Raw genomic sequence first — 27,968 nt, 5'->3', positions numbered from 1 at the left:
CCCACTAGTTTCTCACATAGTTGTCTTATACAACACCTTAAACCACACCCACATTTGCCCAGGATAAAAGTGTAAGCCACAACCCCCAACAACCATCGGACCCAGACACTGTGCCACAAAACATAATTCATTCACTTATTTTGAGCAAAACAGAGCCACTATGGAAGGAAGTCAAGTCCATTCTGCTGCACCATCCTATCTTGGATGGTCCATCTTCAACACTTTGTGCTGCTGTTTGCCTCTTGGAATTGCTGCCATTGTCTTCTCCACCAGGGTGAGTAACTTTCCCTGAACATAAAACGTTTTTAAAAAATGTAATTTTTCTTATAATCAAAATTATAGAAAACATGTCTAGTTTTTCAAAAGAGTTTAACAGTTGATCTGTATTTGAAAACTAATTTTGATCTTTTTTGAATTCATTTATTTCTTTTAAGGCACAAAGTGCAAATTCCATGGGAGATTCTGCCAGAGCTGTGGAAGCATCAAAGACAGCTAAGACATTAAATGTCGTTGGGCTTGTCATTGGAATAATTTTGATCATCATTTTCATTGCTGTCAAAGCCACCTTGGGGTAGTGAACAGCAGGAATGAAGGGCTCCAGTTTTTTTCCATCAGAAGCAGGAGCATCTCTGCAAAACTTTGTTGCCAAGGGCCGCCCCTCCATCACACGTAAGAAGAAACAGATGTCCCAATGTGTGCATACAGACGCACACACAGATTGTACACATACATTGGACTGTGTACTTTCAATCAGCCACCCACAGGAAGACCCTTGGACTGCCATCTTAATTCTTGGAGTATAAAACACTTAAAACATTTTGTATGAAGAAAAACGTGAAGTGATTGTTTTCTTACAAAAAATAAATAAATAAAAGTATTTGTAACAAAACCATTTGCTTTTTGTGATAAGTAATTACAAAGTCTCTCTCTCTCTCTCTATATATATATATATATATATATATACACAGTATTTTGTTCTCACAAATACATTTACTTATTATTTTATGTAAATAATAGGAATCACCTAAACGTTGAGCAGAGCTAAACACTTAATATGGTGATAAATGGGGTAGGGGTAAACGCTTTCCTTGTAATGTTGAAATCCTGTAATCATTTACTTGGATGGTTAGGGTTAGATACAATACATTTCTATACTTTCTCCTTTTTATTGCTTTTCCTCCATTTGCATGGCTCCCTCTGAACTCCTTGATTATTAAGAAAAGGGCAGGATTTTGTCCAAGATGGCAGAGCGTCTGCATGTTTATCCAATCTGGTCTCCGCCTTTCTCTGTGGAGTTCTTCTCTCTCAAAAGTCTTTCAAGATGTGAGAAAAGAGATGTTTCCTTATGCTTCATCTGGAGTTCTTCAACTTCCTGCGCCATAATCAAAAACAGATGCACAACAAGGAACACGCAATGAATCTCGGGTTGCACCGTGCACCATAGTTATGTTGTTGTTATGAACAAAAAGGCTTTTATCAGAACAACCTGGAGGAAAAGTTAGAGCAGACATTGATGTGAAGCACATTAAATGGCCATAATTAGTGGAAATATTGTGTTCTTACATCTACAGACAGAAATCCTCTGCTTGGTTTGTGAAGTCTGTAAAGCAAGGACATGGCACAAGAGTCTGACAGTGTCTCATGTGAGTCTCCTGCAGACAAATTGGTTTCCTGTTCAGAGGGAGGCATACTGAGCCTAGTCTGAAACAGCTCCCCAAGGCATGCCTGCAGTACCTGAAATATAAAATCAGGTGAAAGTCAATCAAACCCATGTTTAGCTATATTTGATGCACAAGAAGTTCATAATTATTCACTTTTGATTATTTTGACTGCCAGTCTGTACCTTGAAGAAAAGTCTCTGGAAGGCAGGGCTGGAGTCAGTGCTCATGTCTTTGATTTTGACATGGGACAGACAGTGGAGCAGCAGCAGAGAGAAGCCTCCAACCGAGTGCAGCCTCTGGCGACGGACAAAGAGCATCTCCTCAGCCTCCTGTCAACAGAGCGGTCATTCACATACTGGGGAGTTATTGTGAGTAACAAACTGAAGTCCATTGATAAAAAAAAAAAAAAAAGTGTCTGTGGCGACACGTTGTATTACATGTGCAATGCAGTGATGTTAGGTCTTGCAATTTGTAAAAGGTTTAGGCATAAAATCTAGATTTACGATTGATTGGAACATGCAAAAGAAGAACTGTTACAAATGGCTGCTATCTGGGCAATAAAAAAAAGTGGCCAGTGGAAGCAGAAGTTGTAAATTCTGTAAATAAATAGTAAAATGAGTATAAATGTATATTAATCAACATATGAACAAGGAACCAGTTGCATTTCAGTTTAACTGATTTCTACTGGCTTCACAATTGGACAAGTGGATTCACTCTAAACTCTGGAGGAAACTAGAAGTGCAAAATCCTATCCCAGAAACAAGCTTTGTATCTCTGAGATTATGCAGGAAATCTAAAGGCTATGGAAAGGCTTGCTATCTACCACTGTGAGGGGTCTGTAAGTCTGAATGTTCTACCCCGAGGGGAGTGAGTAGGAGGAATCTTCCGTGTCAACAGGGCTGAAAAGGATGTTCAATAAAGCCTTTCATTGTCGAGGCTGGCCACTAAATTGCCCCTTGAGTGTTAACGAGGGCTCCAAAAGGAAATAAACGACAAATAGTCTCCGTTTTCTATTATAATCAATCATCTGAATGTTCTTGTGATTTGCACAGTAAAACAGTAGTGCACATAATAGACACTACACAAATAATCTGAAATTGTTTAGGGCAGTACAGTGAGACTGTGGTTAGCACTGCTTTCTGTCAGTAAGAAAGTTCTGGGTTTGAATCCCAGGCCCAGGGCCTTACATGGAGTTTTCTTGTTCTCCCTGTTTCTGTCTGGGTTTTCTCATGATTCTCAAGCTTCCTCTCACAGTTCATAGACATGCACAATAGGTGGATTACAGACTCTAAAATTGCCCATATAGGCGTGAATGTGAGTGTGTGTTGTTTGTAGGGCCCTAGTTTCGTGGCGTTTCCGTGGAGGTGCAGCACTACTGTAACTTTCTCAAGTGCCATTATTGACATTTCATTCAACTATGAACAGTCAAAGTTATTCTGTACCTTTGCCATTGTTATTATGTATGTGTACCTCTCTGTGTGAGCCAGAATACAAAAGGGATGAAACTCCTCATAGTACAGTAGCTACACGGTCACAAAGGCAGTGGGGATATCTTGGGTGATCAGACGTCCCAAACAATGTGGGGATGGTCCCAAAATCCTGTCCCAATCGTGCCCAAAAATTACACTAGAGCAGAGTAGTTATTGCATGATAAAACATTTAACAGTGCCTATTGATAATTAAATGATTATCATTCATTGTTGACATGGAGGCTGATGTTCCGGGACCTGTGTGTGTTTCACCCATTCTCATCTTGTCTCCACGGCTCTGTCCTTAGATATCCCTATCTTAAAGATAGAGCCGGGCAGACCTCAGTGTGGGAGTGACAAATCCCAGGATGACAACCTTAAGTGAACCAGCACTATTTCACAACCTTCAAAGAGCTGTTTCAAATTTGGACATATTCTTTGGGGAGCACTGTGTTTTATTACAACAATCTTGCCCTAGACACACACTCACAACAGCATTGTATTTTGATTAATGTAAATACCTATGTATCTGACTGTACTACACCTCTTGATAGAAAATTCACATCACAGATTTTGTTGTGGGTAATGTTGTTCTCTTGAAGCTGCCATGTATCTGACAGACAGCTGACATAGTTTACAACTAGTCTGATAGTCATCGTCACTGATACTGTGTTGAGCCAAGTGTTAGTACTGGATTTTCAGTCTTCCAGATCGGTTCAGGATCCTGCTCTTACAGATGACGTCACACTATACGACAAGCATGATTGGTTGTAGTTTGAAAAAAAAGAAGGGTTTGTACAGATTAACAATGTTCAATAAAGTTTGAAAAAAAAGTAGATAAATGGGTAACACTTTACTTGAACATATATAGGCCTAGTAGTAGTGCAGTAATCATAGAAACAACATTGTAAACATTACATTAATAATCAACAGGATCACAGGATCAAATGGTAACAGATCAGAAAGAAAAAAGTGCAGGCAGTGCCATATTGTGCATTAGAAATCAACACATTTTAGCATTGAAAAAAATAATTTTAAAGCAGGAGAATGATAATTCACTAAAGTCTTTGAGCTATGGTTGATTTGGAGTCTCAAGTTTGAACTAGAGTCCCCTTTTTTCAATATTGTGTTAAAATGTGTTGATTTCTAGTGGTTATTTGTTTATAGACAAAATGCACAATATGGCACTGCTATCTTTATTTTGTTGTTTCCAATGCATAGTCTCTTTGAATTCATATGGTAATTTTATTAACATAATGAAATAAATATGCAATTATGCGCAACATGTGCCTATAATGTTTGTCTTATTTAAAATCTCACGCTGACGGCTGTTCCACATGCCGCACAAAGTGCCCTTATTTTTCACTGAGCACCTGTGGCCAAAAATGTCCATGCACGCCACTGGTCTGCACGGACTCTTTTCGACTTAAAGTTGAGTTCTCAATGGGCCGGCCCAAACCGACCGGGCGCGTCAGTTCGAGATGCTTTCGGTCCAAAAATATGACTTGTGTCTTCTATTTTTTTTTTGACCAGGTTCAGACCAAGAATTAATGCATCGGGTCAGGGCTTCAACACCCGTGGGTCAGCACGGACAGTTCAGAATGAGTTAAAAGCAATTTATAACTAGACACAGTGGTGTCCAAGACTGCATATTGCTAGCGGATCTATTTTCCCATAGTACAGACGTGGGTGATTCTGAATGAGGGCTTTACAGTAGGCAGACGCTCTCCCCTCTCTGCTTATTTCACCGCTCATATGATCAAGTTAAAACTATAAAGCTACAGTGTCGACATACTAACAACATACAGTATGACCAGCAGCAGCACTCTGTTGACATAAAATTGTCGTTTTTGTACAATGATATATCTTTGATCATATTGAAATCATTACTCATCCATGCAAAAAATATTTTATTTTATTCATTTTTTTGTTGTCGTTACTGTAATTGCCCTGCGGGGCCCTAAGCAGGTGCTTAGTTTGCTTATACCTTGGGCCGGCTCTGATTTATGTGTATATACACACCTATATACTGTATATATAGTGCATGTGCATGTGTCTTTTTTTTCTTCCCAGTACAAACACTTTCATGTTTTATCAAAATTCCAAGCTACTACCAATCAGGATTTGTCGTAAGCCCAAGCACAAACAGTATTTACACCGGTCACAAAATGGGACGATGCTGCACTCAAGACAACTCAGAAATACCGAACAAACCTTGTCCTGCATTGACTTTGATGCACTATTTAATGCTCAAATACGGGATGACCCCATATTTGAAAGAACCAGTGGCAAAAAAGTGGGTGGATGGCGTATCCCTGTGCCCCCCGACCACTAGGCTACTAGCTACACCTCTGGTGTACAGGATGCACTGCTGCAGCATGAAGGGTGGCTCTAGTGTAGAAAATGTTGCTGATTATAATTTTCTAATTATAAGTTCAATACTGAAACATTCCTCTTGACAGGCAGCCATCATGTCCTCCACTCACTATCAGGTGACACCATACAATTATGTGAGTGACGACATCTATACTGTACTTAACTGTACCTGAGTGCAGCTTTGTCTGGTATGTGACCTAACGGTATTTTCATTCAGTGCATATCATCTGCTTTACTGCTGTAGTGTATTATCCACCTGAACTTTTAGCTTTAACATCATGTATTATGTTTATTCTTTGTATGTGTGCCCTTTTTTGAGAATTGAAGGAAAGTGTGAAGTGGTGCTCTGCTTTATGGACATGTTTTGCTTAGAAGTAAACAAATCGAAGGTAGATGTTATAAGAGAGAAAGACGCACATACATTTATAGATATATAAAGATGTTGCATTACTGTGCGTTCACACCAAAAGCTTCCAAAGCGTCAAAAACGCCGGAAGTCAATTCATTTTCAATGAGAGCCCATCGACACTGAGCGTCCAAAGCGTCAACAGGCGTCGCCGCGCTTCCAAAGCGTCCAAAGCGTCACCAGATGAGAAGTTGAGCCAGGTTTAACTTTAGGGTAATTAGCTATGACGCGGTTAAGCGGCAACTGGCGGCAACCTGTCAGAATAGAGATGTCCGTCGGCTGCCTTTTTTTTTTCCTTTTTTTTGTATTTCGGCTCCCCAATGACCAGCGCGATCGAACTTTGACGTCAGTCACGTGACGAGCGGCCAAAGCGGCTGAAAATATTTGCCGTTTTGGGAGCTGTCTTGTCTGACGCCCACCCTCGAGCGTTTTTGACGCTTTGGAAGCTTTTGGTGTGAACGCACAGTTAGGTGTTTAGTAACAGTAATAGATTAGATAATGAGTGGCTCTTGTTAAATGTACCCTAGGAGAATGTCTTCCCTGTTGTTCACATTTTTCCTGTGAGAGCCTCACTTAAGTTTATGTTTGCCTCGTCCGGAGGATGAATGCAAGGTCGTAAAACTCTATAGGCTAGATCCTGTCTCATGTTCATAGACGCAAAACATGAACTGTGTATGTTAAACACTTACAGGAATTGTTTAGATTAACAGATACGTGGATTGTTCATGTTAATGTCGAGCAGTTAATGCTTATTACGGTAAGCAATATCCTTATGTTGGGAGAAGGAGGAGTTTTGGAGTTAGAAAGTATATATGATCATGGTTTTGAGCCATAGGGGAGAAGATCTCACTTTGGCACCAGGGATGCTTCAGGATTCGGCATTTTTGTACACCGTTCTTCTTCTTGTTAATAAACTTCTTTTTAAATACAAGTGAAGACGTGTCGGCGGTGATCCTTTCTTTTCTCATCTCAGGGACACTTTCTCTAATCAGATCGCTACTCTAGATGGCATCACCCTGACCCCGAGTACAACTGCGAGGAACCTTGGAGTCATTTTTGACCAGGACCTTTCCTTTAGCTCCCACATAAAACACGTGACTAGGACCGCCTTCTTCCATCTGCGCAGTATCACTAAGATTAGGAATATCCTCTCCCAGAGTGATGCTGAGAAACTAGTACATGCATTTATCACTTCTAGGCTAGACTACCGCAACTCTCTCCTGTCAGGATGTCCGAAAAACTCTCTAAAGAGTCTCTAGCTGGTCCAGAATGCCGCAGCAAGGGTTTTGACAGGAGTTAGGAAGACAGAGCACATCTCTCCCACCTTAGCTTCTCTCCACTGGCTTCCTGTAGGATTTAGAATAGACTTCAAAATCCTTCTGCTGACTTATAAGGCTCTTAATGATAAAGCTCCAACCTATCTGAAAGAACTAATCATTCCTTACTGTCCTACCAGAGCACTCCGCTCCCAGAACACAGGTCTGTTAGTGACTCCCAGTATCTCTAAAAACAGACTGGGAGGTAGAGCCTTCAGTTACCGGGCTGCTTTACTGTGGAACCAGCTCTCTCCATGGGTCAAAGAGGCAGACACTCTAACTACATTTAAGTCTATACTTAAGACCTTCCTTTATGACAGGGCTTTTAGTTAGGGCTGGTTCAGGTAGCTCTGAACCATTTTATAGCTACGCTGCTATAGGCTTAGACTGCTGGGGACACATCTGGTTACACAGAGCCCCCTCCTTTCTCCTCCTCTCCACTCCTCTCCTCTCCTCTCCTCTCCTCTCCTCTCCTCCCCTCCCCTCCCCTCTCCTCCCCTCCCCTCTCCTCTCCTCCCCTCCCCTCTCCTCTCCTCTCCTCAGTATATTTTTGAACTGTCATTTTCTGTTGTAGTTGTAGTTTGGCCTTGGTGTCTCGCACTCTCTCTGTGTTTCCGCAGATCCACCGGAGCTCCATCTCTCTGCACCAGCCGCCGCCTGCATCGCCCCCCCTCCCACCCTTTCCCCTGCTGTTAGACTGGCTTCCCCTCCCTTCCCATGGACCAGTCTACCACCCAGTCCTCCCATCGAGCTGGCCAGCTCTCCCTGTGAGAAAAATTGCCTTGCCTTTTCATCATCACATCAATATACCACACTGCTTTTGTTTTAAATTCACCACTTTTACACACAAGTACTCTGTCTTGTTCATGCTACATAGCAAACAGCAATCACACTGGTAAGGAAAAACATAAAATCCCAAATTATGTTCTGTATTACCTGATAAAAGAAGGAATTTCTGAAGGCATTGCTGAAGTAGTTGTTGTTTGGGAGACTTGCAGCTATCTGAAGTGAAATGGCCGGAGTCTGTAGGAAAAGATAAGAAGAATCGGAAAGAATAGGCTTTTCTTTATTAAAATGATAAGGCTTGGCTTAATCAGTAAGAAAATATGTTTTACCAGGAAAAGACATCAAGAAAGCACAACTAGAACAATAAAGATAAATGTTTTTGTTCCAAGATGACAGAAGATGGTATCAGCCTGTGGCATTCTGGTCTCTGGTAGTTTCTTTCCTGATTATTTCAGCCCACACAGAGACTCACAAAAACAATTAGCATTTAAAGAATAGCCTGGATCCAGGTTCAAAGGCTCAAAATTGCACTGCAAAAGTGACTTTTAACAAAGGGAAGAGGCAACAAGATTACAAGAGAGAAGCTTTGGCACCAACCAGGTTCATATTATGTAACATGTGGATCAGGAATAGTCCATGCTGGTAGACCAGGAACTCTCTGGGATTAAGGACTGATGGGTCCAACGGGACCAGCTCCCCTTCACATTCCCACTGAGCATCGAGGACATCGATGAAACTCTTGCCTCCACCTGGACAAACACAGAGAACAATAGTTCTCGCCACCAAGTCAACACATTTTGAAGAAACCCACTCGTTTTGTTTAAAAAGAGGCTCAAAAGAATTTTAGCTTGTCCAAACCAGGCTAGCAAAAGCATCCAAACTTTTCAAGACATTTCTTGATGTATGTATATCATTCAGCAGATCTGATGAAAGTTAATTACACACTGAGTTGCAGAAGTCAAACAAACTAGAATAAAGTTCATAAACTTGAAGCTGAGCAAACATCTAACTCACACACGTCCTTACGCCCCAGGAGTGTTAGAGTATGATAGCAGTTGAAAGAAGATGCAGACAGTGGCAACATCACATGACGGGTCTTTCATTCATCAAGCTTTATTCAGATTGTCTGCGGGTAGGGTTGTGCGAAAATATCTCTGAGATGCATGCAAGGCTTTATTATCTATCTATACATATACTGTAGGCTCAGTACATCTGACCTACCAGCGAGCTCTCCTCGAAGAAGCCCTGCCCCACAAGCCAAGCCCTTTATCTGTAGCTCCGCACTCCTCAGCAGCTGGAACAAAGGAGAGAGCTCCATCAGCTTGGTCCATCCCTCCTCTGGGGAATAAACAGAAAATGCCAGGATGAAATAACATGACACAATAGCCTATGCCACTTCCAAGATGATTTTACACCATAGTCATAATGTTACCTGATATTGTAGGCACAGAGATATGTGTAGGCTTAGCTGATTCTTTCATAGGTTGGGTCTCTGGGGGAATTTCTGTGAAATGAATCACAGGTTACTCATCGTCTTGCAAATACATCGGCAGTAGATTTTTCAAATCTGTCAGTTCAGTATGCAGTCACAGTTACAGCCAGTTTTCTTATCGTTGTGCAATGATCCCAGAGCTCAGTTAATTAATTCAATGTATCCCCATTCATTGCCAAAAGCCAAAGGGCAAAAATGATGTGTTGTGGAGCTCCAGAGGTTCTTTTTTCTGTCTTTGTTAAAGCTAAACAGCTGGTGTCAGGAAATGGAATCTAGTACAAACAGGAATAGATGTATTCCTTTGGAGGTGTGCTTCACATGCTACAGAGTATATTCTGTGGATGTGTGACCTATCTGTAGGAGCAACAGATGTCTGCACGTTAAAGGAAAATCGTTATAAAGTGTCATAACAAAGTGTTAGGCTAAGCTCTCCCACAAATGTTCAATGGGCCTCATTCACCAATATCTTCTTAAGAATCTTCTTAGATTCTTTCTTAAGTTGTTCTTAAGAAGTTCCTTAAGAAAACCCTACGTCAGATTCATCAACGCGTTCGTAAGCCTCAGAATTGTTCGCAGCTGTGTTCTTATGCCAACTCCTCGTAAGTTGAGGGCGTGTGCCAGGTGAGTCTAATTAACATAGGATCAGCATAGGTAACCGCCCCATCAATGCCCGTAAAAGGGCATGAGACTGCAGGGCCGTGTGCACACAGCACCCACAGGCACTGAGCAGAGAAGGTGAAGTGAGAAAGAAAGTTGAAATGCTCAAATGAAAATCTGGGAGGCAGCACCAGACTCCAAACGTAAAAAGAACTTAAATAGTGAAGTGGCGCTACTGCGGCAGGAATGAAACAAAGAAACAAACAAAAGGCTTAGCCTATATTTAGTTTATATTTTTATATTTATATTTAGGCTATATTTAGTTTAGTGGATGCAGCTCTTCGGGTTGTTATCAGAGAGACCACACTCTCATGTGTGCCATCATAAATATTATCATATTATCACATATTTAAAAAAAACACTTACAGTAAGTGCACTGTTGCAGCCCGCAATTAGGAAGAAAAAATCATAACAGGAGCTGTATGTTGCGCACAACAACAAACAACATATTTACCCCCCCCCCGTCTATAATGTTTTTTTAAGAAACTGCAATGACTTGTCAATTATTATTATTATTAATATATGATTATTAAAAACATCATAAAAGATAAGAAAATAATTCTTATTCAAATCATATAATATCATACAACTGCAGAACAAAAGAAAACACTATAATCGGTTATTTTTGCAGAAGTCTCAGCACTTAAAAGTGCGTAAGTATACTCCTGACTGTTCGTAGATTTTGTTCTTAGTTAAGAACAAATTCTGGATAAGAAAACATTCATGAATGCCACAATCTTCGTAAAAACTTCGTAAGTAGGACTTAAGAACAAATTTGTTCTTAAGAACGGTTCGTGAATGAGGCCCAATGTTTTCATATTCATCAGTGACCCCCCTGTGCTGGGGTTAGGCAAGGGGTCATAACTTCTGATTCTGTTTTTGATTTCTCACCCATCTGTACACTTCGCCGTTTTATCTCACCCTGGGAGTTAATGCCAGAAGACGCAGTGTCTCTTTGGGAGTTGTGTGTTGGAGTTTCCTGGCACTGGGCTAAACTGATGGGCTCCCTCAGGGACTGGGTGGAGTTTCCTTGAAAGACAAAAGTTGCAAGAATGCCTATAAACATTGCATGTGACGGACGGCTGGGCTGTTGTGTGCACCGCCGCCGTGAAAAGCACCAATAAAGTTTGGATTTAGCAGGAAGAGGGTGAGGGTGAGGGGTTGGGGTTAGGGGTTACGGTTTGAAAAATGCCAGATGGGCAGGGGGTATTTCTTACATTACAACATGGATAGACCCAATTAATTTGAAAAGAGTTACAATATCTACTCAGTGAGATTTTCTTTTCTAAAGTTAGGTCTCTAAAAAACCCAAGATTTCTTTTTTTTTGTTTTTTTGCACTTTACCTCAAAGAGTGAGATATTTAGAACTATTTATATCCTTGCTTTGTAAAACGTTTTGGTCCTCTATACCTGCCTTTACATTATGAAAGAAACACGATTTTCAACACTTTCACACACAATATCATGCATCTATCCCCAATCTCCAGAGATGTTAAAAATACAGTACAGGTCTCAGAGACAGAACAATACACTTGGGCAGTAACAGTTTGGACTTTCACCAGCACTTTGTTTCCGTTCACAGTGCTCTATCCTGCTACATTTGGACAATAAATCAACGTCACAGTATTTCTTGGCATCCTGTGTACACGCAGTTTCCAGTAACATTATACCCATGTTATCTCAAGGCTACAAAAGTTTCAAGAGCACGTACCTTTCACTGTCATAGAGGCTGTCCAGACTCTTGAGGTCATCTCCAACCCATATGCCTGTTTTGTTGACAAACCTGAAACATGTTAGAAATAGAGTTTAAAGGAGCTATCTGTTGCTATTTTTTACATAGCTATCGTTAGCATGGACAACTGTTCACCTCCAAGTCTTTCCAAGTGCTTACAGGCGTGCCACTGTCGAGGGCCAGACTATGGCTCTATGTTTATTGAGAATTTATTGAAATAGCCTAATTGCACTTATTGACTAACTGCTAACAAAGCCTTTAAGTTATTGCATATAAAACAACATTGATCATTAAAGGTGTACAGAAAAGTAAATTGAATTTAAGCCCACTCTGGGTCATAAAATTAGTGTAATAACTCACCAACAGACGATGTAGGCCAAACTTTGTGCAAAATTCTATTTTTGAGTAAATCCAGGATGAAAGTGTGTATTTTTATTCCCGCATTGGATAATGCAGGCGCACGGATTATACGTCAGCCTGTTCACGATTCACCAGCCACTGATATTGGATCCGTAATCCGTCATTCAAACGTCTGAGACACATACACACACACACGGAGCTCGGTCTCGCCCCAAGCTTTGAATATCCCGCCCGCTCGATAACGACCAATCAATTTTGTTTTCCTTACTCGGGTAAACTCGTGTCGCAGCTCGTGACAACTCGGCGCGACAAACAGGACAAACGGCCATTTCTGTACACCTTTAAATAAATCATTTTCTTATGGCTTTCTTATGGCTCTATCTGCAGCTTTACATTGTAATTTCTAATCAGGGATGTTCATGATTAAACATTAACTGATTACAAGAACTTTGACCGATTCTACTATTGATTACTATTTTTTTATTAGTTCCTTATGTCGTCAACTTATGGGAGCTTGCCCACACGTGCAGACTTCCACATGCCTTCAGTCATAATTCGCAGCAAGAAGTTACACAGGAGGACTGACAGTATGTGCCATTTCTGCAGCAGTCCCGACAAACATCTGCATGTGCATCACCTGTAACAATGGCACTGCTAAAAAAAAAAAAAAAAGCAGCAGGGTTTGTCGTATGTGGATTAGACACTACAGTGGCTCGGTACACAACGGCAGGGCCGCTGCTAGGAATTCTGGGCCCCCCGAAAGAATACTAAAGTGGGCCTCTGTCCCCTGACTTTTCCAGTCTTTTTATTAGACTACATATGTCTTATCATTTTTTATTTAGCCTTTTATTTAGTTTCGATGCTAATGCAGCATTACTATGAGTATTAGTCAGGGTCTAATGCAGAATAATTCAGTCATACAAAGATTAGACTACTGGGGTTTTTTGTGGGCCCCACTGGGCGCTGGGCCCCTAGAATTATCATCACCTTTCAACGGCCCTGCACAACGGTCTAACCGGCCTGAGCAAGCTTTTTGAACTCACGTTTCCTCTTGACCATCAAGTCTCAATGGTAACGTTGACTATAAGATAAGATTAGACTTTATTGTCCTTGTGCAGTAGCCTAGTAGGCTATTAAAAAATCTATATATAGTGCTAATAATCTAAAACAAAACAATAACAAAAAAAAAAAAATCAGTAGAAAGCCAGACTAAAATGGTAGGCCTTTAGTTTGCTCAGCAATATTTTGAATATTTTTGACTGTAAACAAATTTTATGAAAAGGCCAAAACCAAACAGAAATGAATCCTGTTAACAGATGCTGTCTGTTTCTCCAAAGCCTGACCCACAGTGGATACTATATCCGTGCCAAAGAGCTCCACTGTTTCTCAGAAACTATTGAACGCACATGAGAAAGCCTCAGTGTTGCCTGGGTGGAATGTTCATTTCACAATAAACATGGGCTATGTAGTTAATTTGAGTCAGTCATGCAAACACGCTCACGCTGCTCTACACTAAAGCACCAATACTGTCTTCATGCAGCATTTTGGAATATTTGTTTCAATGTATTTCAGAATTTTGAACACACATTTGCAAGTAGTTTTTTGAGAAAGCAACAAGGCTTGTTTTTTTCTGGTCTTTTCATGGGATTTATTTGAAGAAGAAAAATAACAACAACCATATTGTCTAACCAAACGGAACATGTTTGTATAGCTGCAAAATAATGCTCCATTATGAATTGTGCTTACTTTAGAACAGTATTTTCTGTACTTCTAAATATGTGAGTCCCATCACATACCATATTAGCACCATAATTGAACGGTCATCTTGCAGTAGGCTATCCCCGATTCAGTACCTGACATGTGCTGATTGCCAGTGTTGGTGAGGAAGCTGGCTTTGTCCTCCAGAAGCTGGCTCAGTCTCTCCAACAGGGGTAGAACTTGATGTTGTAGCAGACCCATGACGTGGCCCCTCTGCTCTTGGCACGGGGCCAAACCAAATTCTTTATACCAGAAGTTCCCACATAGCACTGCCTATGGAGTAAGGAAGACGGATGGTGATATATCTGCATTGGTGTTGTTGCAATGGAGTAATCTCCCTCCTCGACTTTATAGCCACTGTCCTATAACAAAACCCCTCCACTCTCAAAATGCTACATGTCTACTTGTTGCGTTTGTGGTTTGTAATAATGGGAGGCATGCAGAGCCCTCAGCTATCTGGCCTCTATCAGAAGCCGTCTTTGATAAAGCTTATAATTATGTTCAAGTGAGTGCATTCATTAGTGATCCTGATGTAGATTGCTGGCGATTCCTATGATACACTGAGCACTCTCACTCTTTCTCCCTGTCTCTCTCTCTTTCTTTTTTTCTATTTATTTTTTTCATTCTGCATGTTTGGCTTCTCTGTTTTAGAGGATCCATATCTACCTCTACAATACGCATCATCATTACTATTATTATTATTGGTTGTAGTAGTAGTATTTAATATGATTATTTCCATTATAATAAATAACAATTAACATCCCCTATAACCTCTCCTCTGGAACCCTATGCTGTTTGAGCCAAACGAGTCATTCCTCCCCTCTGTCGCTCAGTGTTTTCTCTTTGTGGGAACTGTGGGGTTTATCTCTATAATAAAGAAAGCTGTGAGATGCTTTGAGATAATGTAGATAATTATGATTCATACCAAAGTAGCTCAAAATAACACAGGAAACACCAGAGGTAACAAAACAAACCCTCGATGATGGTCAGGTAAGCATCGTCTGCTTTAACTGATTATCTTAAGTTTGACAGACTTGATTGCTACAAGAACATCTTTTCAAAAACAAAGTCTCCTGCGTTGTATATTCAGGTTTTTTTTTAAATATGCAGTGTCGTGTAAAGAATGCGTCTCTGTGTTTTGACCTGAGCAGTGTCGCCACGGAGCTGAGACACATGTCTGACAAAGTGCAGGGCCCCGAGAGAAGACTCCAGTTCTGTCTGTCTGGAACAACACTGCTCCCACAAGTCTCTCTGTCTCAACTCTCTGTCCTGGAGGACACATAAACACACATTTGTGCAATAACACAACATAATGTCTTATTTATATTTAGACAGCAATGTTAAAGCAGAAGTAAGCGGAATATTTGTGTTAATATAAGTCTTAAATAGTTGTATGTTCCAACGGCAATCACTTATATAGAGTGTTTGGTCTGAAACACGGGTCTGTGAGTCCCTCTGCTCTGCTGTAAGCCGAGGAGAAAACTTTCCTTGTATCCTACAACCTTTATCCAATGAGGAGAGAGAACGGCATAAAGGGGCAGTCCTCTCTGTGTGTGCAGCCAAGGGATGCGCGTGAATGTGGTGACGTAGGGACGAGGGCGGGGACTGCTAACTCCATCGGCTGACAGGAAGTTAGCCAAAACCACCGGATCGCTTACTTCTGCTTTAACAGCGCGCATTTTCCATAGCTGTCCTGAGAAGGAACCGGGCACCCAAGACAGATAGCAAAATAAATCCAGCCCATACTTCGGCCATGTGTTTGTTTTCCCTGTCCCAGTATCCATCCTGTTCAATGGGACACATCTGGCCCAGATACTGCATGATTCCACATCCGGACCAAATCTGGTGTGCACACCAATATCATCCTGCTACAGTATCAGTCACTACCGAGTCGCACTCTGCCCAGATGTGGAAGTATATAGACCAGACTTGGGGGAGGATGTAGGCACCTGTAGGGCCAGAAGTTAGATTTTTCTACCTTTGGGACCAAATGTCAATTAAAAATGAATCCACAGTTTGTTTTGTCTTTTTCCCCTTTTCTCTTGCCTGTCTTTGTCACATGTTTTTGTTGGTGTTTATCTTTCAATGAAAATAATAATAATAATAATAATTATTATTATTATTATTATTATTATTATTATTATTATTATTATAATAATTATAATAATAATAATTTTATATTTATATATATATATATATATATATATATATAGTCCAGGTCAAAAGTTTGGACAAACTCAATGCATTTCCTTTATTTTCATGACTATTTACATTGTAGATTCTCACTGAAATTCCACTAATGAACCCTGACAAGGCACACCTGACACCTGTGAAGTGAAAACCATTTTCAGGTCAGGTTCACCTCTTGAAACTCATGCCTTCAGTGAGAATAAAGGAAACACACTGAATGAGAAGGTGTGTCCAAACTTATGGCCTGTACTATATATATATATATATATATATATATATAGTGTGTGTGTGTGTGTGTGTGTGTGTGTGTGTGTGTGTATCCACAGGGCCACTAACAAACCACAAAGGCATTCCCCTCACCAGTGCATGCAGGGCTGTAGCCCAGTCTCCTCCCTGCATTGTCCATTTTTCTTGGTCTTGTTGCAGCTGCTCCATACACACATCCACCTTATCAAGGCCCGACAAGAGCTCTGAGTGCCAAACACTCTGCTGCTCCCACTCCTCTTCATCTCCTTTACACACAGATGGAGTTACACAAAGACATGCTGCCAACCCAAATAAAATATTGAACACACAAAATTATGTTCATTACTGCAAAGCTGAAGGCTATGATATCGTGGCAAGCAGCAATATAACCACAGTGCTGTCAATGACAGTAATTTCCTTCCATGCTTTTCATTCTCCCAGCTTGCCAACCGACTTACCCAGTGTGAGGATGTGTAAAATGTGCGAGGGGAGGATCAGAGCCAAGTGGGAGTGCTGAGCCGCTCTCCTCTGGGCCTCCGTGTGCGACGAATCCTGCAGCTCCCCCACTGCTTCCCTCAGCTGTCTCCCTGACCACTGGGCCTGCTGTGGGTTACACTCTCAAACTCTCAGTTAAAATAACAAAGGTATGGTAACACACAGAGATGCAGCAGCTTTTCAGCCGTGTGCAAAAACAAACAAATCAACCATCAGCGTTTTTTTTTTTTTACTTGCCGTGCGGGGCAAGAAAACAACGTTGAACCTAAACAAAAACCCTGCATTACTTCCCAGTGCTGTTTTTCCTCCGCACATTCACATATCCCCTTACACATTTCCAGATGTTCAAAAGCCTCAGCCCCCGCCTGCCACACCCAGAGCCCAGGCTCTATTGGGTATTTACAACCAAAACAGCAAACTCCTCTTGCTGACCTGAGCAGAGTTGACTTCCGTGATCCTGAAGAAATACTGGGAAAGAGCCGAGTCCAGGTCAGAGAGGAAATCTTCCTCCCTCTGCCTCTGATGCTGCCAGTAAATATTTCGCACGCATGCCTCTCTCTGCAGTGCCTCCACCTGACATACAATGACACCAACATAAGGAATTGCATCAGATCAATTTATCAGGTTTACAAAATTCCCACCAATTCCTGCCACATGCCATCACATTATATAATAACAGCTGAAAAACTCTGGTCATAACTTACAGTCACTACGCACCTTATTTTTCTACACACAGTTACACACATTGCACATTTTCTTCTTGCACTAAAATCAACGCTGCCAATTTGTTGTTGTATATACTTTTGTACATCACATTTTATTTTATTTGCTATTGCTATTTTATTATGTATAGTTTGTTCTTTATATTTTACTATTTTATTATGTATAGTTTATATTCTTATTCTTTATATTTTTATACTATATGTTGTTATCGTCACTGTGTAATGCTGCTGCTGCACTGTAATTTCCCAGCTTGGGATCAATAAAGTATATCTATCTATCTATCTATCTATCTATCTATCTATCTATCTATCTATCTATCTATCTATCTATCTATCTATCTATCTATCTATCTATCTATCTATCTATCTATCTATCTATCTATCTATCTATCTATCTATCTATCTATCTATGTGATTATACTACATAAGCCAAAAAAAAAATCAGGTTAGGGGTCGAATCACTTTCATTCTCCGGGCAACGATTGTTATTTCAATTCCTGCCCTCACCTGCACACTATCAGTTTGTTCCGCCACTGTTAACCAGTAGGAAGCTGTAACGGGCAGAACATTTTTTCTGGAAACATCCAGCCTGGCTCCAACCACAGGGGCTAACACTCCTGTCACTGGGTCAACAGTCTGAGATCCATATCGGATTGCTACTAGGCCTGTGAAGTGTGACAGCATGGACACAGAAAAGGGTATACAACTGTTAGTCCGTCTTCTTTAGTAGAATTTAGTAGATGGATTAGATAAACTGTGTTAGATCAACACTGGCATGTACGATAATTTTCACTGTACCTTTTCCATCAGGGTCCTCCATGGTCCCTGCCAAGGGTATTGTAATCCCAGAGATAGGGTCAGTCTGGCATCCCAGCACAGGTACACTAAGTCCAGAGCCCATGGGGTCAGGGTACTCCATCCCAAGCAGAGCTGGCACACACATATCAGAGCCCGAGAGAGGCATCTCTCCTGGTTTGGACGCCACAGAACAAGTCAGAATGTTAAGCAAAAATATATCAGAAAGTGCTTACATTTTTAGTAATTATCTAAGTATTCCTGGGCATTTTTGTTTCAGATGGGAAGGAGCAGAGTTACCGCAACAAAAGATTTAGTGAGAGAATAACTCAGCACATTTTTTTTTATCCTGTATGCTATTTTATGTTATACAATGTATCTTTGTTTTTATTTTTTAAAGCACACTGAGTTTACGCTTGCCATATGAAATGTGCTAAATAAATAAATTTGACTTTACTTTTTCATGGTGTCCCCTGACTAGCCTCTCAAACAACCTCTCAATAACAAGGAGATGCCATGGCAAAGATGCAAAACTAAGAAGCAGATTAGCAAACAATAATTAAAATATGAAAACGCGTCCCAAACATGCACGGTTTTGATTGCCAGCCATTTTTGTTTGTTTACTGTATAGTGTAAACTCAGTGCAGTAGTACTACAAGAAGGTTCTGGTTTCAGGGCCAGTAGGTAATATAGTGGAAGCAATGGAAGAAGTCGAAGGGGTTAATACATTGGAAAGTTGAATCCTACTTTTTTTTTATTTTTAACTTCTTTTCATGGAATGATTGTGACGATGTGACACGTTACTATAAACTCCAATATGGTTGTTTATAAAACTGTGTAAACATTAGCTGGAAAAGGGGCTAAAAATCTGGGCTGCACGGTCAAAGGAGTAAACGCAGCTACAAGCCAGGAATACTTCACATTTTTGTAGTGTATTGTATTGTATTGTATATCTCTGATCAGTTTATACAATGTTGAATGATGGTAAACTTATTTTTTGTTCAAAAGAAGTGCTGGAACATTTGACTAAAACTTCTTGACAGCAGCGGAGTTTCTGCATGTCCCAACAACATTAGGTTTTATTGGACAAACCGGTTCTGTGCTAATATGTCTATGGAAGGTGGTTGATTATAATAAGGGCAGTGGGCATGTGAGGACAAAACTGTGACATTAAGAAAGAGATTAAAAGGATTCCCCTATTTCCCTTTGTGCAGCGTTGGTAAGATTTAATTCTTTTCACTCATCACAATGAAAGCTGTAAAGAAGATACATGTAGGCAAAAGTAAAGTAATAGACCTGTTTTTTATACAACAATGAGGAGATTTATGGCAGTGATGACAAGGAGATTTTTTTTTAAAGATGAAAGAAAACATCAAGTATTTTCTTCATTAATTTTCTCTCTGACACGCTCACTTTAATCAGATACTGAAGATGGATAAAAAAGAGCATGAGGGGGAGGAGAGCAAAGAAAAAACAGAAGAGGAGGAAAGAGAGTTGCTGATAGCTGCTTATCTGCTCATTGGTATTTCCTCACCCATAGTTCCTCCATCCTGCTGGAGAGACACTGCCCAGCGCAACAGGAATTCCAGCCTGGTTTGCAACTGCAGCCTGCAGTGCAGGCTCCTTCCCCACGCCTGCTTGAGCTCCTTGCTCGCAGCAAGGAGGTGATCTCGTCGGCCACTTCCTCTCTCGCTGCTTGGATGGGACTGTGGATGTTGCAAATTTGGATCTGAACTCCACTCTTCAGTCTGAGGTTTCAATAGATCCAATACTTTGAACATCACTGCCAGAACCTGATTGAGGAAAACATTTTTGTTTTATCCACGTTTACTTTATCCAAACAGGTCTCATTCATTTATTTATTTTTTATTTTTTTTATTTGGCATTATACCAGAGACACCAAGTAGGAAATCTTTCCTCACTGAAGGACCTATATATGTAAGAAATGTATGGCAAGTAATCACAAAATCATCCAATATGTCACCAGACTAAGGAATCATGTTAGTCTGAAATACTGATCTGACTGACAACAATAGTACAGCCATTTAAAAAATGTATTTGCAGCACGTAAATCATGTTGATGTTTTGATTTTATGCTTTGGCCTGTTGCCCCACCCACTGCTCTCTCCCAATCACCAGGCCAGGTTGCCAGTTACCACTGAGCTGCAGCTACAAGCATTGTGGATTATGTCTGACGTTACTATCAGTAAAAGACCTCGCTATGACTCTTGACAAAAGGAGAAACAAAACCAGGATCTGCATAGGAGATGAAAGATGGAGACGGAATAGAGTGGAGAAGAATTTGAGGACAGATGCTGGAGTGACTAATTTTCTCTTGGACACCTAACTTTTTGCACAATGACCTGTTTTCTCAGTGCTTGTATGCAGCTTTATCCGGTTCATTTAGTTCTATTACTACATGGTGGCAGTTCCAGTGGCGTAGAGACTGTGTGAGTGAGTCTCGGGGTACCATAGCCACAGAGCTGGAGCAGAGCAGAGGTTAGCGTGTGGCTGTTTGGCAACCTCGAGTCTGGGGGAGAGGGGGGAGGGGAGGGGAAACAATGTGCTGCAGTCTTTTGAATTTACAACTACACCAACGTTTTTCCCACAGTCTTACATACAGGCAGCTCCATTAAGGTGTGCGGTGGAATCAGCCTCAGGCTTTATGTTAATTATGATATGCATTCACACATCAAATACCATTTGGATTGCTATGCAGTCGGTTCATGTTTCGTAATACCTTCCTTTCTAGTAAGGCTTGGTATCCTCCTGCATTAGGCACCACTTGTCCCACTCTGGTGCTGGCCCCTCCTACCCTCACCATCCGCCCACTCAAAGGTTCAATGAAGGACTCAGCTAACAGGACTCCACCTACTGGCTGCACAGCTCCTACACAGGCATATAGAGCAGAGTTAACTCACTGAAGGTGTAGTATTGTAGTAACCCTCACACCGGCTGCACTGGGGTCTCACCTGTTGCTGGATCTAAACTGACCCCAACTGTGAGCACAACATTGCCCGTCCTGGGATCCAGCATGGGATAACCAATCTGTACGGGCTGAGGCAGACGGGTGATTGGGCAGACATGCACTCCTCCCAGCGGGTAGACTAGTCCCGTTTGGGGGTGGATCGTCACAGCCAGAATGGGCACTGGGACCCCCGTGTCTGGGTCTGCCATGGGAACTCCCAGCTGCAGTCTCTGGCCTGGTCTGAGGCCTCTCAGCCGTGTGCTTGGCAGAGGTTGGTCTGAATGGCGGGAAGTCGGGTAAGGAATGAAAGGAAGAAGGGGAGTGTCCCACTTTCCATTGTCGACTGCGGAAAAAATTGGCACATGATAGTTTTTCTTGCATCACAGATTTCAACAATTGAACAGTTCATGTACAGTTACTGAGAACAGATTCTTATAACAACCATGGGCTAGAGTTTAATCAGGAGGCCCATAATCTATTTGTCCATCATATAGACATCACTGTGATAATTAAATCATACATTTCTGTCATATATTCTAAATCAAATCCTCTAGTCTTGTGTTGTATGTTACAGTATATCTTGAATACAATGGCTTCTTATGCACAGAGAGCAAAGTCAGTGATCTGATCAGCTTTTGAATTGCATTGAGTGTATAGACATGTTTATTCCATGATCATCTGCCCTTTCCCTTACCCTCACAGCACACTGACACACTTCACGTTACCTGTACATGGGTCGGTCAGGAACGCTAAAGTAGAGCTTGCAGGATTATAGGCCACATTGCCAACAATGGGCATAACCCGGCAAGTCTGAGGGTTGAGGAAGAAGTCAGGCGGCACGGCCGTGGTGTGGCAGCTGCTCAGCAACATATGAGTGTGAGGGTTTGGCCTAATTAGGCCTGTGACTGAGTCATAATAAATCGCAGGACAGACACGTAGGGACCCATCGGGACCTGCAGCGATGCAGAAGGAGAGATCAACAGCAATCAGACCTTGAATGGGGATGATATGAGTTGGAGTAAAGTTGCATGGTAGGCAGGCAGCATGTCATAGAGATCAGTTCATGTTTGTTATTGGGGTGAAACTGGTCACTTTGAATGAAAGAAAAATAGATAAGCAGTAATAAGGCTCTACAATTAAATTTTAATTTAATTTTCTGTTGTGTTTATGCTCTTATTAGAACCAGCAGATATCACACAGTTTGGGACTTGACAGGTTACAGGAATTAACTTGAGAACTTTTATGGGATGTACAAGTGCATATGGTGGTAGACTCAAACCTCACTTATGGAGTGTTTGCAAGTGTTAAATAATCTCATTATAACACTTCATATATCCTCTAGAAGGTTTTATTTTAACATGCACAACATTGGTGATTGTTTCTCTCTTTTTTATATACGTATATTCCTAAAGGCACTTATTGTTGCAGTACAAACTTTGGGCAATAGATGGCACTGTTTCTCTAAGATTCAGTGAGTGTTTGGAATATCTAACTCAAGGAAGAAAGATGGACTCACCAAAGATGTGGTCCTTGGTCAGCACAGCTCCGGTGTCAGGGCAGAGCAGCTTGGCCCCCGTACCTTCACCCAACAACTCCCAGGCCCCCTGACGCTGACACTCCCCTGATACCAGCTCCCCCATCTCATCCAGCAGGGATGTTAGCCTCTGGGTCAAACTAAAGATGGGAAACAACAAGATGTGAGGTGATTTTCTCCACCCTGCTTGTTGTTGTTGTTGTTGTGACACCTTGAAAAAGGTTAAGTGGAAGCTGTACTTCTGTTGCTGAAGCTCCCAGGATGGCTGGTTGTTGTTGTAAACCTTAGACAGTAATCTGGTGCACTCCCTGAGATGAGCTGTGAACACACTGTGGACTCTCTGCTGCGCCTGTTGTTCTTGGCTCAGAACCTGGAGAAAAGCAATTGTTACTGATGCTGATACTGGCACAGTTAATGGAAAGATTTAATGCTAAAAAGAAAAGACGGTAACACTTCATAATAAGTACACACTATTAAGCATTAGTTAAGCCTTAGTAAATACTGAATTCTTCATTTATAACGCATGAATACTCATTAGTATGTAGTTTATAAACACAGTTAGTGCTTATCAATGATGAGTAAAACATTTTTAACTGTGTTTATAAACTACATACTAATCAGTGTTATAAATGATGAATTCAATATTTAATGCTTAACTAATGCTTAATAGTGTGTACTTATTATAGTGTTACCGAAAAGACAAAAAACAAATCAATAACCAATGTGATTATTAAATGATATGATGATGTAGCTACAGTATGTCACTTGAAAAACATTCACCTCTTCTTGTTTCTAAATTGTAAAAAATGTTGTTGTTTTTTTCTTTGTCTCATAAAAAAGTAAACAGGATATCCTTGGGTGTTCATGGGCTTCAAAAAATCGTTTGTATCCTCCAGACCAAATAATGAATCAATTAAAATAATGAACAAATTAGGTGGCAATGAAGAGAGAGCTCATTGTCTCTTTAAAATCTGTCTAGAACAGAATGACATTATACCCTGTCTTTCTGTTTATCTTTCTCTGTCCGTGTTACAGGAAGAGATTTACTAGTTTTTAGAAAGGGATAGTAAGAGATGTTCAGATGGGAACGTGATGTAAACCTGCAGCTGAGTGTTGAGCAGAGTCCTCAGCTGCGAGCTCAGAGTCTTTCTTCGCGCGACCTCCCTCTCCACCTCCCTCCTCATCCTCTCACAACCCTCCCCCATCCTCTCCTCAGTGATCAGACATGGGTGGAGTAGTTGCAGTTTCTCAAGCGCTCCCTGATACAGCTCTTTTACCTGGAGATTCACAGGACACGTAAAAAAAAACAAAATTTAGGTCACATATAAAAATAGACACGTGACATGTGTATGAAAACAAATGGCTGCCACACAGACATCGCAAGATAGTCATAATCAGATCACGCCCACGTCCCACCCCGCCCTGTGCAGTCGGCATGCACCCAACCAGCGCTCATGAGACATTCGTGTTTATGGGATAACACATTGGTGCAAGATGTACCATCTCCCTTTACATCTTTATCACCTCAGCTGTCCCGAGGGCTGTAACAGCAACCTCTGCCTCCTACACAGCAGCCAGCGATTTGACAGTACAAACAGGAAGGAGAGGGGTGCTATTAAAACAGAGCCTCTCCAACTGTGACATTTATCCATTTCAATAGACATGAACTTTAATGAATTTGATATGTATAAATACGGGACAATAGCAGGGGAGAGAAAAAAAAAACATGAGACACAATTGAATTCTATTGGATTAAATGAAGCTATAACATGCAATCTTGGAAAGCCCCCCTCCACTGTAAATGGACAGACAATGGCAATGACATTTGAGCAGATACAGGATCTACCTTCAAACAATGGCAACTAGAAGCTAGCCTGAGGCTAAGATGTTAAAAATAACACAAAGAAATACTCATCAAGAAAAATTAAGCAATCTGCAACTGAAAAAAGAAAAACGTGTTTATGAGTGTTTTTTGTCATCCAATAGCCAATAGTAAACACTGCAACGTCTCCAAAGCATTGCAAAACCAAATTCAGACCAGCACGCAGGTACATGGACTCAGATAAAAACACTGTGTGAGGGACATTTTCCTACTGGATGGTGCAAATGAAATATTTCAGCTTGTCTAAAAGGTCGCTTGTTATAGTAATATAATATTTTGGACATGTGCAAAAGGGAAGATTTGCTGGTGTTTTTGGATGCAGAGACCTCAGAGAAATGGGCATGTGTGTACGGTATGTGTGTGCGTGTGTGTGAAGGTATGTGTCATTCCCTTCCCTTTCGCTCTGACCTCAGTGGTGAGCTGTCCCAGCCGTGTGGTGACAGACACGCTCTGTTTGAGCAGGAGGCTGTAGAAGGTGTTGCTGCTGAATGCCTCCAGATCCACCTGGTGTTCGTAATCCCAGAACTCCCCCAAGGTTTCTGCACAGACTGCAGTTGAGAGGGTGAATAACAAAGTGACAGAAAGAGAAAGAGAGATGACAAAAATATAACAAGAGGCCCGCCCCACACATCTGTGGCCTCTATCTTAAGGAGAATCTTTGAAGAGCAAACATAAGTTGCCATCTTAAGAAGTCTAATGAACTGGAAACATGTAGTATTGTTAGGACAGCTCTGGGTTCACTCTTGCTGAGAATTTGCACATTAGAAGCTCAGCTCGTTTTTCCATGTGCCTTTTTTTTCCATAAGGCATTCTTTACGTCACTGGCAGAGGGTGAAATTGTAGTAGGAGTACATGCCTCCTTTGAACATTGTATACCAAGCAAAAATGTGAGTAACTCTTTGAAGCTAGGTTAAATGCTTTTTTATAGTGAGACAATTTCAGTCAGGAAATGCACCGCCTTGATGTTATCGCTCCGTGTGATTGCCCATGTTGTGTGACATTTGGAATCTTGTCTTTTTCTGTCGCAGCACGTGATATGACGTCTGTGACAGGAGCCTTTTCAATCGTAAATGCTAGGGGTGGGAGCAGCTCCCAAGGGTCACTGTCAGTCTTACATAAGAAGCCGCAAGGGTGTTAAAAGACCAACAGAGTCTCGGTGTGTTTCTGTGCATGTGTGTGTGTGTGTGTGTGTGTGTGTGTGTGTGTGTGTGTCTGTATGTGTGCACGGCACGCTGACTGCATGTGCATCAGTTGACCTGGTGCAGATTATGTTTGAATGTAACTTATGTAACTGTTGGCCTTCAGGCTTTCAGTAGCTAACTGAGCAGAGTGGTCATGTCTGTGTGTGGTATCTGTGGTTACAGCTCCAGTATTGCACCTGCTTGCATGGAGCCTTGGGTCATTGTGCCTTGTTGGCCTCGGTGAGTCTTCCTAAGCGAGATCACCCTTGAACCTTTTGATGAGTAATCGCCCATGTGGTAGGCCAACTGCAGTGTGCGGTACTGTGCTCTGATTGGCTCCTTCTCTGGCCATCCGTATTCACGAAACAGGATCTACACATGGGGGGAAAAAAATTGTGAATGTGTTGGTTTTAATGTGCTAAACTCCAATTTCTTTTGTCAAGAGTCACTCCTAGGTTAAAAAATAACCCATAATGAGTTATTTTTGACCCAACTCTGGGGTTAAAAAGGGACCAACTACTTTCTGGGTTATTTCAACCGAGAAACAAGCAACCCCGAAATTGAAGAAATGACAAAAGACTTTTTAATGTGTAACCCAGAAAATGGGTTACTGTTTGAAAAATAACCCAGAAATGGTATATAACCGAACAAGAATTGGGTTAAAATATTAGCTCTATAACAACCTGAAAATATGTTACTCTCTTAACAATAACCTATAATTTTAACCCAACACAAGTAACCCAGAAATTGGGTTAAAGAAATAACCCAGGAGTTTTTAGTGTGTGTTTTTTGTATCTGTACTAACCAGCACTGTAACACATAAACAGAGGACAACCACGGCTCCGAATAGCAGTCCTCCGGTCACCAACCAATCTGGCCGAAGCAACAGGTTACGTCTGCGACTGATTCCCACCCTGGTCACATGACGGGGGATGGTGGGGAAGAAGGGCCCAGGTTCATAACACTGGCCCCCTCCAGGCATCACCCGCACATACTGAGTAAGAGCAAAATGAAGGCTCAGTTTAACAGTGATTGATACATATCACACTTCTCTGTGCTCTTTTTAGAATGGAATCAGAAAAAAAGTTGAAAAAGGCTTCATAAATGGATCAGTAAAAATATGAAACAATATTGCAATATTGTCTCCGTAGCGTAGCTCTGAGCAGCTCATGGCTCTGCTCCGCCATTCTAATAATAGCTTGCACCGACAATTAAAGGTAACGAACCCACTGCTAAAACTATAAGGATTATGGCAATGGGCCGATTTGCATGTCTTTAAAACACCTGGGAACTATTTTAATTTGTGGAAAGGGGGCAGAATATGTCTCCTTTAAAACTAAATGTAAATACTGTATTTGAGTTGTCATGATGGCTACAGAGACTAAAACCATTCTTGTACCGGGCTTTATTTTAGCTATGGTCATTGAATCACTCTTGGAGCCAGCATCAAGTGATCATTTCAGATCCTGCAGTTTTTGGCACTTTGTTGTTTGTTTAGTATTTCAGCCCTGAAGATTAACCCTCTGTGGCATGTGTAAGGATATACTGAGAAATAGTTGATCAGTAGTGGAATTGTAAAGCAGTATTTTGATTCACGTGTGTTGTCTCTGCTGTTTGTATCAAGTTCTGTACCAAATTCAAAAGGACACCTGTATGCCAAGGGTTTGGTCATTTTTAGGGAGCAGGTTTATGTGTATATGATATGTGGGTTGTTGACATGACATGTACTTTTCACTGTCACAGGAGATAAAAATGAATATAATTAGTATTCCCATCATTTCATCGTATTTTCAAAGTTATGTAAAATCTCTCAATTTCTCTGTTTCTGTCCTTTAGTGTGACAATGTCCTATGGTGTAACACACATAAAAGAACCAAAAATGTATTTGTATATCGAAAATATCCTAAAAAACGGTTGAGTATTGCATTAGGGCATATATTAT

General features: G+C 41.1%; 1 protein-coding gene across 1 annotated transcript in view; it reads right to left on the bottom strand.

Moving 5' to 3' along the window:
* Positions 1–334: 334 nt before the first annotated feature.
* The window catches only part of LOC146976603 (uncharacterized), a 32,688-nt gene continuing 5,054 nt past the window's right edge, over positions 335–27,968 (bottom strand). Inside the window, exons 9-34 of the mRNA XM_085796503.1 lie at positions 26,832–27,020; positions 26,224–26,398; positions 25,254–25,393; positions 24,064–24,240; positions 23,203–23,333; positions 22,946–23,103; positions 22,155–22,382; positions 21,434–21,772; positions 21,202–21,350; positions 19,996–20,254; positions 18,465–18,635; positions 18,174–18,331; positions 17,377–17,517; positions 16,908–17,052; positions 16,564–16,715; positions 15,157–15,282; positions 14,109–14,286; positions 11,875–11,946; positions 11,085–11,192; positions 9,447–9,518; positions 9,236–9,352; positions 8,612–8,763; positions 8,165–8,251; positions 1,844–1,990; positions 1,564–1,734; positions 335–1,372 (exon numbers count right to left, since the gene is read on the bottom strand). Coding sequence (XP_085652629.1) covers positions 1,262–1,372; positions 1,564–1,734; positions 1,844–1,990; positions 8,165–8,251; positions 8,612–8,763; positions 9,236–9,352; positions 9,447–9,518; positions 11,085–11,192; positions 11,875–11,946; positions 14,109–14,286; positions 15,157–15,282; positions 16,564–16,715; positions 16,908–17,052; positions 17,377–17,517; positions 18,174–18,331; positions 18,465–18,635; positions 19,996–20,254; positions 21,202–21,350; positions 21,434–21,772; positions 22,155–22,382; positions 22,946–23,103; positions 23,203–23,333; positions 24,064–24,240; positions 25,254–25,393; positions 26,224–26,398; positions 26,832–27,020 — 4,053 coding nt within the window. The 3' untranslated portion in view covers positions 335–1,261. The remainder of the gene's footprint in view (positions 1,373–1,563; positions 1,735–1,843; positions 1,991–8,164; positions 8,252–8,611; positions 8,764–9,235; positions 9,353–9,446; positions 9,519–11,084; positions 11,193–11,874; positions 11,947–14,108; positions 14,287–15,156; positions 15,283–16,563; positions 16,716–16,907; positions 17,053–17,376; positions 17,518–18,173; positions 18,332–18,464; positions 18,636–19,995; positions 20,255–21,201; positions 21,351–21,433; positions 21,773–22,154; positions 22,383–22,945; positions 23,104–23,202; positions 23,334–24,063; positions 24,241–25,253; positions 25,394–26,223; positions 26,399–26,831; positions 27,021–27,968) is intronic.

Source organism: Trachurus japonicus, chromosome 13 (assembly GCF_045865225.1).
Source record: "Trachurus japonicus isolate A0001 chromosome 13, Traja_1.0".
Lineage (NCBI taxonomy): Eukaryota > Metazoa > Chordata > Actinopteri > Carangiformes > Carangidae > Trachurus > Trachurus japonicus.
Note: the sequence above shows the minus strand (reverse complement) of the source record. Positions and strands in the feature narration are given on the sequence as shown.